The 9,691-nt window shown below is 52.4% G+C and overlaps 1 protein-coding gene across 2 annotated transcripts in view; it reads right to left on the bottom strand.

Moving 5' to 3' along the window:
* Positions 1 to 322: 322 nt before the first annotated feature.
* The window catches only part of Myt1 (myelin transcription factor 1), a 34,055-nt gene continuing 24,686 nt past the window's right edge, over positions 323 to 9,691 (bottom strand). For both annotated transcript variants that reach the window (XM_076849264.1, XM_076849265.1), the window contains 5 exons: positions 6,656 to 6,877; positions 4,156 to 4,247; positions 3,515 to 3,618; positions 784 to 927; positions 323 to 463 (listed from right to left, as the gene is read on the bottom strand). In XM_076849264.1, coding sequence (XP_076705379.1) covers positions 323 to 463; positions 784 to 927; positions 3,515 to 3,618; positions 4,156 to 4,247; positions 6,656 to 6,877 — 703 coding nt within the window. The remainder of the gene's footprint in view (positions 464 to 783; positions 928 to 3,514; positions 3,619 to 4,155; positions 4,248 to 6,655; positions 6,878 to 9,691) is intronic.

Genomic DNA, 9,691 nt, shown 5'->3' with positions numbered 1-9,691 from the left:
AAGAATACTGTGGTTGCAAACTCCAAAACTTCCCTGAGAACCTTGTCCATGAGCTTCCACTGGAGTCTTTGAGCTGCTCTTCAGATTTCTTTCAGAAAACAAAAATAAATCACTTTGTAACTCTCCAGCTTCCCCAGGCACTTGCATGGGGAAGCCTCGGCCCCAGCGACAGGATTTCCAGGCACCCCTTTGGATGAACCCGCCCAAGGCTGCACCCAGGCTGCCAACTAGAAGTCACTGTGAGTTAGGGACCCACTGCGAGGGCAGGGTAAGGGAGGTAAACACAGGAGCCAGGGCGGGGTGCTCCTCCAAGCATCGCGGCCTAGACCTGGATGCCCCTCACGGCCTGCTTGATGCTCTCCAGGAGGCCCTTGTTCTCAGGATTCTGGTAGCAGTCCTGATTGGAGTACATGTCGGTGAGGGTGCTCACATAGGCGTCAAAATTCTGTTCACATATTGGCTCCTAGAGAACAGAACTAGGTTAGCAAGTCCATCTATACAGTGGGCCCCATGTAGCAGAAACCAGTCCCATATGACCAGAGGCAACGCTGGTGGCTACCCCATCCTAGAAAGCCCACCAGGGTTTCTGTTTGCAGCGACCCCAGTGACAAGACCCTCTGCCACAGACCCTCCTGCCCCAGATTCACAGGCTGCTCAGGAAAGTAAGAATTCTGCAGCTGACAACTGGTTCCGGTGGGCCACAAGAGCAGGGCCCAGAAGCAGAGGGGTGAGGGGCCAGCCGCCCTTCCCTGAAGGCCCAGGCAGTGAAGCAGAGTTGCATACCAGGTGGGGAAGGCGGATGTTGGCGAGACTTTGGATGAGAGCCTGGCTCAGGCCGGACAGCTCCAGAAACAGGGCTTCATTCTGCTCCTCGATGAGCTTGTTCTCCTCCTCAATGCTCTTCAAGTTCTTCTCCATGGAGGAGATCTGAGGACGAGCCCAGGGGTGGGGGAGAAGTAGGCACCTGCTTCCCCATGGGGCCCCACCTCTAGGGAATCGCTGGCCCTGCCCCTGGGCACAAGAGGCAGAGCCCTCCGTAAACAGCCTGTGCTCAGGGAGGTCAGGCATTGATGTGGGGCTGTGTGTGGCCAGGAGCTACATGTGGCCATGGTGCTGTGCTAAGGATGGGGCAAGGGCACAGGACAGAAGCACCCTGTGCTCATCTCAGCTACCCCAGCTATGTGTCTCACCTCACCAAGCTTCCCAGTCCTGTCTCTAAGTTGTGAATGCCTGCACCCACCCCAGGATGGGGTATCAGGATGCCTCTGGATATTCCCCTCACCAAAAGACCAACCAACTGCCTCCACAGGCTCCCAAGCAAGTCTTCTGCAGGTGAAGAACAAGGGTGGCCCCTTCCTTGCTTGCTATACCTCAGCCATGAGTCTGCACAGGGCCCCCAGGTCTCTGATATCGAGGGACAGCCCAAGCCTGTCTGGATATCTCCATGGAGCCCCAGAGCAGAGGCTTAGCTCAATTGAGGATCATCTTCAGCAGAGATAGGAAGGTCCCTGTGGGAGACTGCAGGTAGCACCCAGCGAGTCCTATCACCTGGTGACAAGTGTGGCTTTAAAGGACTGGGGAAGGGGGAAGGCGCCTTTCCTTTGCATTCTACAGTGAGCACAATCCACCAACTTCCTTCAAAGGGGCAGCACACACCTTCCAAAATAAGGCTAGTAAAATGTAACAACTTGTCTTTGAAACAAACAGGTTTGTTTTGTTTTTATATGGGGTCTCACTGTGTTGCCCAAGCTGTCTCAAACTGGTGGGAGACTCATGAGATCCTCCCACCTCAGCCTCCTGAGTAGCTGGGACTACAGGCAGGAACTACTATAGGTCTGCCTCATAAAAGGTAGGTTTTGCCCTCTAGAAAGAAGTATGGAGAGTCCTAGAAATACTGTGGATGGAACTACCCACAAGACCCAGCTATCCCACTCCTTGGTGTTTTCCCAAAAGATCTAAATTTTGCATACTACAGCAATACAGCCACATCAGTGTTTATAATAGCACAATTCACAATAGCTAAATCATAGAATCAAGCCAGATGCATATCAACAGATGAATGGATTAAGAAATTGTGGAATATGTATACAGTGGAGTTCTACTTGCCATTAAAAAAGGATGTAATCCTAGCATTTTCCAGTAAAGGGATGGAAATGGAGAATAGCATGCTAAGTGAAATTAGCCCAACTCAGAAACTCAAAGGTGGAACATTTTCTCTCATATGTGGAAGCTAGAGCAAAATAAAGGGGAGGAAAGGATAGGATAACATAAAGAAGCAATCAATTACAAATTAACAGACAAGCAAAAGGAAATCTAATAGAGGAAGGAGAATGGGAGAGAGGAGGGGGGCAGGAGGGAAAAAGAGGCAGAAATCAATTTTCATGAATGTTTGAGTTTCTCAAAATGAACCTAAGTATAACTCTAAAAAGAAAAGAAAAGGTGGGCTTGACAAATAATGAGAAATAAGAGTCACTGCCCCAAGGACACTGCCACTAGGGGACAGGAAAGGCCCACCAGGGGCCCTGCACGCCATTGTCACTGCCTATGAACTGGAGGGCTCAGCACTGACAGGGGCAGGACACAGTGGAAATCCTTTCTGAGCTCCATGGCTGATGCTGTTTTCATTCAGGCTCCAGAACCAGCAGAGAAATGAGCTGAGCAACAAGACACCTGGGGCTGGAGCAGGTCAGACAGGGCTGCCTATAAGAAGGGGCCTTGCATCTTCCCATCTTCTCATTGTCCCTTCTGCCTTGAAGGAGTTCCTCCTACATTCCCTGTAGGGGGAGGTCACCTTCTTGTCCCTTTGTACCCCCAGCCACTATGGGACACTCCTCCCATGCCACCAGCTCTGCTGTGACCCAATCAGCAGCCCAAGGGTGAGATATGTTCTTGTTTTCAAAATAAGGCCTTCACTGCTTTCTTCCGATCACAAGTGCTCACTAGGGGACTCTAAGCGATGCCATGACTCAGCCAATAGCACTCAGCAACCGCTGGGCTCAGAGGCATGTGTGCTCTGCTCAGGCAAAGCCCTCCTCAGAGCAGTGAATCCTTGAACAACAACCAAACAGAGCAGGACCCACTCTGAACCCCATCCCACTGAGAAAGAAACAGGAACAAAAAGGTGGAGGTGTAGAGGCCAGTCTGTCAATGGGTGGCTGTGCTGGGGAGTCTGGCTTCAGTTCAGGCCAAGCACCATGCTCAAGGCTGCCAGTACTAATGAGACCAGAAACTCCAACAGGGCAATATTCCTCATAATGTACTAATGCTGAAGGACCACTCACCCTGAGACTGATCCGGGAGGATGACTAGCACCAATGGGACCCAAGGCCCCAGGAGTGAAACAGTACCAGCACTGCCAGGTAGTGGGTGGCAGCCAGCCAGCCCACACTAAGTATCCCTGCATGCCAGGCACTGGGCTCTCAACCAGCTCAGCTCAGACAGCATTGATGGACACTATGCCATCTCCAGGATGAACTGTGGAAGGGCAGAGACAGGCAGGAGCAACAGCACCCACCTGGGACTGTAGCTGTACCATGGCAGCTTCCATCTCCGAGTTGGACTCGTTCAGGTCTCGGATCTCCTGGTTCAGCTGCTTGATCTCCTCGTCATTCTCCAGCACTATCCCAAAAAGAAACCTCAAATGTAGCCTGACCTCAGGCCCAGACAACAAGTAGGGTGCAAGGGGCCTGCTTTCTTGGTGGAGCAGAGGTCCCCACATGGCCCTTAAGCTCATCTCTCTTGGGCTGGGATCCCACATTTCCCTCTCGGAAACCTGTCTTGGCAATGAGATGACAGTTGTTTTGCCTACTGGCCTGGGCCCTGGTGGGAAGGCCTAGGTCTATTTGCAGGTTCTAACCACTGAGACAAAAGGAGAGGTGTATTCAGAAATGAGTCTCTTTCCACATCCACAACCCCATGGACATAGCTTCTGGTGCTGAAGAGGGCTCTCTGATGCCAGTGATCACCAAAGCCCCAGGTCAGAGCAGGCATGACCACTCAAGTGAAGGCCAAGGGAGTCCAGACATGGGCATTGAGAACTTCAGAAGCATTAGCAGGCCTGACAGCTCAGGACAAGGCTTTATCTACCATGACTATTCCTGAAGAGGTTGGCCTCCCTACTCCCTCCCCAGGGAGAGCTCCAAAGGGCATCCTTACCATCACTGGTCTTGAATTTGGGGCTGAGAACCTCGTCCCCTGAGAGTTTTCCCTTCTTTCCAGCAAAGGTTGCTCTGGGACAGCCAGACAAACTAGAAGCAGATGTCATTCATTACTGACCATCTCAGGGTCACACACCAAGAAACAGCCCAGGGTCACACACCATGACCATCCCAGGGACACAATTCTTGAGTCAATCCAGAGTCATACACTGTGAATGGTCTAAGACAAGCTCCATCTCAGTCAGACAACCCTGAGGTCCTCTCTTTGGCAGAACTGCCCGGCATCAGCTTCCTGCCCTCCTAGGGAGTAAGAGGTAACAGTCCAGGCAAGGCAGGGGCCAGGATGTATCTTCTCTGGCACAGTAACAGCTGACCCCATGAGTAGTGTGACTCGGAGCATGACTGCTCCCAGGCACTGCTTCCTCTGGGGCCTGAGGGCCTCAAGACCTACTTGCTGGCACCTTTCAGGTCTGACTTCCCAGAGGAACCCTTGCAGCTGACTCTACCCAACAGAGCCTCCAAGGTGTGGTTCCATGACACTGATGACTTCTTGGACAGAGATGTTCACACAGAGATACATAAGAATTGTGGGTCATCAGGCCTGATTTCAGGTTCACGCAGTGACCCATCTACAACAGGGACGTAGGCTGTTTGTGTTGGAAAACAGATCCTTTACTTATGCCTGCAAATGCCCAGTGAGCAGTGAAAAGCAGGACGGAGCTTGGCAGCTGTCTTAATTTTTTATCTATATCTCCTTTATTACCTTAAACTTGGGTTTGGATTCCTGCTCAGTTCTACACCTAGCATGTTAACCTGAGTGTTCGTCGAAAAACTGGTAACTTAAGGTTGATCAGCCCTAATTCATTTAACCCATTACTCCCCTCCCCCTTCAAGACTGAGGACCCCAAGATAAGAATAACTAAGGTATTTAAAATAGATTGTCAATGACCAGCTTTTTTTTTTCAACGTTCTGCTTTTTACCAAGCAGAAGTTTGCAGTCAGATTGCCCTATGACGCGACTGCCCCCTAAGCAGGGTCAGTCCTCTCACAGTGGGAGTCAAACTGCCCCTCAAGAATGAGGCTTCCCCAGAGCTGAAGCTGTCCAGAACCAGACCGCAGCTTGATGGAGACTGCTTGATCATTCACATCTTTAGCTCCTGGCCCAGTTCTTCCTGCTCACACCTGAAGTCCATGTTAGCGTCCCTGAAGGCAGGTCTCATTCTTTGCAACATGACTACACTGATTCGACTCGTTTCCTACTTCTCACCATGACTTTTGTTTGTTTTCTTCCAGATGAGTAGCTAGACCTACTCTGTTAGGACTCCAGAGTTGGCTCTCTGGCCTAGGAGTCTAATAACCATCCACATCAAGACTGAAGGCTGAGGAAGTGCTCAGGAACCCCTCTGTACACCAGCCCAGCAGCCTCTTCTTGGGCCTTCTTGGACTCTCCCTGTGGCCTGTGGCCCGAGTGAGACTGATCTCTGCTCTGCCCCTAACCAGGTCACCTCACTCACAGAGACCCTAGCTTAGGACTTTCTGTCTCTTCCTCACCCGACTCCGACCTGGTCCAACAGACAGGCCCTCCCCAGCTCCAGCCATGCCAGGGGTCTGACCTTTAGTCAGCTGGAGTGAGTTCCTGGATCCCTCTCAGAGACCTCTTTCCCACCTTCTCCGATGTTGTCCCCAGAGCCCTGACGACCACCCTTCATCCGAGGTCACTTACTCCTCTGTCTCCTCAGTCTGTTTCCCCACTCACCCTGCCCAAAACTCTGAAAGGGAAAGAGCTGGCTGTCCTTCAGCCTCTGCTCTATCACCAGGCCTTGGAGCAAGATGGGCTCTTAGTAAAGGCTTTTGTTGGATGAATACGTTAATCAACCTTGCAGAAGGAGGAAGGAAGGAAGGAGAGAAGGAAGGGAAGTGGAGGGAGAAGTGGAAGGGCAGGGAAGGGACGTGTAACAGGACTAGTCACTGACCCCTGCTCCTCAGCCGCCACTGTGGCACCAGCACAGACAGGAAGGAAAGGCGATGGAGCAAGGCCCCGTCCCTCAGGCAGGTGAGAACAAGAGCACTACCCAGGCCCATGGCCCAGGCAAGAAGGGGTCTAGTCACCCGATCCCTGAAGAGCAGGGTCTCTGCCCAAAGTTCAGATGAGGGGCCCCAGTGAAGGGGGCAGGATAGGAGAGACTTTTTCCTGAAAGTTGACAGCCTGAAAGAGAATTTTCTCAGGCGTGGCCTGTGTGAGTGTGACTCCAGCCTAGGGAGACTCCCTCGGGCCTGGAGAGCAGCTACCAAAGCAGACACAAGTGGAAAGCAACATGAATGCCACGGCACCAACAGAGCCTCTGTGGGCTTCCCCTGGGCAGCTGCCCGTATGACCTCCTTCTTCCTCAGGGAGCTACTGGCCACAGTGAGCCTTTCTCCCTCCCCCCAGGAGCCTGTCGCGGCCCAACACCAGAGCTCCTGATTGCTGACACAGAGGCAGAGTGTGGGGCAGTTACCTCCGGTGGGTGAGGAAGCTCCCGTTGGCATGGCCAGAGCCATCACAGCCTGGGGTGGGGCAAGTTGGCCCCTCGTTCTTCAGCGCCTTCCAGGAGAAGGACGAGCCATTGAGGGAGCCCTCTTTCTGCCTCCGGGCGGCCAGAGGGCAGCCAGATGCACTTCTGTGAGAGGCATATTTGCCACTGATGTGACCAAGCCCCACACAGCCTGGAACCGGGCACCTGGACATAAAAAGGCTGAGGTGACCACAGAGGCACTGGTGTAGGGGGAACTTGGAGACCCACCAGCTCCTAAGTGAGGCAGGAGGACAGCAGAGTCCTGGAGCCTAGGGAAGAGCCTGGCCTTCCAGGTAAGAATCGAAGGCCACAGGGCCTGCCTTCCCTCTCTCTCTTGGCCTCAGAGCCCCTGCTTGGCTGCAAATCAGGAGGACAGCCAGGGGTAGCAGGGGCCTGCCATCACTGAGGCAGGCATGGCATCCATGGTTGTCCTGGAAACACAAGCTCAGATATCCCATAATGGTCTTGCCTGCGGCTGCCCCAGAGTGGCTTTTCCTTTGCTCCAGGTGCTCAAGGAGAGGAGCAGAAACCTTTATGTAAATCACGTAAGTACAGAATGAAAAATGCCCCAGGCACAACATGTGGGACCCTGTCTGAGTGTCTGTCCTCACACCTCAGGGAGGGATGTGGACCAGGGAGATTTAGGGGACCAGTCACCCGGAGACCAACAGCTGACCCAGACCAGATTCTCAACCTGACAGTTCTCAGTTTTCTCCCACCAACAAAGTTCATCCTGATGGTCTGTCACTCACTCACAGTGTGTGAGAATGCTTGAAAGGGTTCAGGACCCAAGAGGCATCACTGCCCTGCTTTGTGGTGGTCTTGGGGCACAGAGAAGTCAGGAGGCAGGGGGGAGCGGGGAGGGCACGGCACGGGGCAGCATTACCCAGGAGGAGCTCACTGCCTCCCAGGGCCGCTAGGGAGGGAAGTTCCAGGGCCTTGTCCCACACTTGTGGCCTCATCTCAAAGGCCACACATGTAGACCACTTCCCAGCCATCTTCTCTAGGGTTCTTCTTCCTCTTCTGTCCACACTGCCCGTCTCTTGCCTCTCCCCCCCTTCTCACTCATCTGGCCGCCCAGCGTAAGACAGTGCAGGATGTCCACTGGGCCGGTGAAAGGACATCTCAGCTTCTAGTCTAGAGCAGGGGCTCTGCCCAGGGCTCCCAGGAGGGCTTTGGTGGGGGTTCACATTTAATGTTCAGCCCCTCAAACCTGGATGCCTCCCAGCCATAGGGCCTGAGGATGCCTGGCCTGGCCTGGCCAAGACTGAGGTTGAGGGCTTGGGCCAAGAGGAGGCAACTGACAAGTACCTAGCCTCACAAGATCCAGGGACCAAATGAAGGTGTGTTTCAGTTGCTCCATGCAGTTCAGTCTGGATTCTTTCTAACCACTTTGTTGCAAAACTCTAACTCTCCCTAGAATGGCATTCATGAGGGTTATTTCAGGCATGATTTCTTTCTCTTAAAACCTGGTATCAAATCTTCACAGACATCACGCGACTTTGTGTAGAGAAATACGTGGGGCACTGAGCCAGAGGGTTTCCATGCTTCTCAGGTGAGTTGGTTTCTTGGAGTAGATGGTGGGGCCCAGTAACTGCATGTGGTGACATGAGAAATGGAGCCAAGACATCAGGGACCAGAGAACACTTCACAAGTCAGATGCAGTGTGGCTGGTGGCACAGACCTCCTCCAGGTGGGCAGAGTGAGCAGCTCCTGACCCCCACACTGGAACAGCTGTCAACTTCTTGACCAGTTATAAAGTGGTGGCAACTGGGATTCACCACAAAGTGCTGACAAGACTTATCTTCCAACAGGCAAACATAAATTGGAGCTCTTCCTCCACAGCCTTGCAAAACCACGGCTCATGCCTGCTAACAAAATCTCTTCTCTCAGCAGGACATGGTGCATCCATTAAAGTTTCTGCTTTGGTCTGCATTTACTAAAAGATGGTGGTTAATTATAAATATGGTTAAGGTTTATGGCTGAGGGGAGGCCCTATGAAATGGACGTGCTGTGGAACCGTCCATCCTGCAAATGCTGGACAGTTTCTAAAGGTCACAAGCTCCACTTGGCTGCAGCACTCTTGCTTTTTAAAAAGCAAAGTTGATAGCACATTAGAAGGAGGAAGATCATTTTTCCCAGTTAATTTGAAAAATGCTGATCTTGATTTTAATCATTTGCAAATGCAGCACAACTCATTTGTGATACCCCTGCCAGCAGGGTCTTTGCTGAATATATAAAAGCAATGTGTTTGTAGGGTCACGGGCAGCTCTTGGACTCTCAGGAGAAAAAGTACTTTTCTCCACCCAAGCATTTATCATGCCAGACTTATGATACTAACAACCACACATTTCACACTGTCAAAATGGCTGTTTACTGTAATAATTGAGTAACTACATCTTACTAGACCAAGCAGCTGGTGGGGGCATCCCCTTCTGAAGGATGTGACACTGCTTTAGGCCCTTTCTCTGTGGCTAAGTAAATGTTCAGGAATAGCTGGGGCAAGCTCTGAAGAGGAGCACTGGAACCTCGGGTCCAGGTGCCCCTCTGTGAGATGCATGGTTGCGTGTAGCCTAGCAAGTAACACAACCTGGGCAGGCTTGCTTCCTGTGAGCCCTTAGGACCTGCCCCAACCAACCAACCTCAAGACTCATATCAACCAGGTAGCCAGAGCCATTCCACTGTGGCAGGGACCCATTGCCCACTTTGGCAGGTTGGCCAGTGAGTCCCCCTGTTGGAGCCTGCAGCACAGCATGGCCTCCGCCTGCAAGTAGACAGTGCAGGGGACTAGTTCCCTACAGAGAGAACAAGCCTGCAATGATGCCAGACCCCCCAAAACAGGAGAGCCCCGCTCTGCCCAGTGAGCAGGCAGCCTTTCTACCTCAGGGACCCGGGTCATCTAAGGTTAGAATGTCTTCTCTCCTCCCCACAGTAGGGTCTGATTCCCACTTTCAACACTCCCAGACTTTCCCACTCCTG

Source organism: Callospermophilus lateralis, chromosome 3 (assembly GCF_048772815.1).
Source record: "Callospermophilus lateralis isolate mCalLat2 chromosome 3, mCalLat2.hap1, whole genome shotgun sequence".
Taxonomy (NCBI): Eukaryota; Metazoa; Chordata; class Mammalia; order Rodentia; family Sciuridae; genus Callospermophilus; species Callospermophilus lateralis.
The sequence above is the reverse complement of the archived record's forward strand: the minus strand, read 5'-3'. Positions and strand labels throughout refer to the sequence as shown.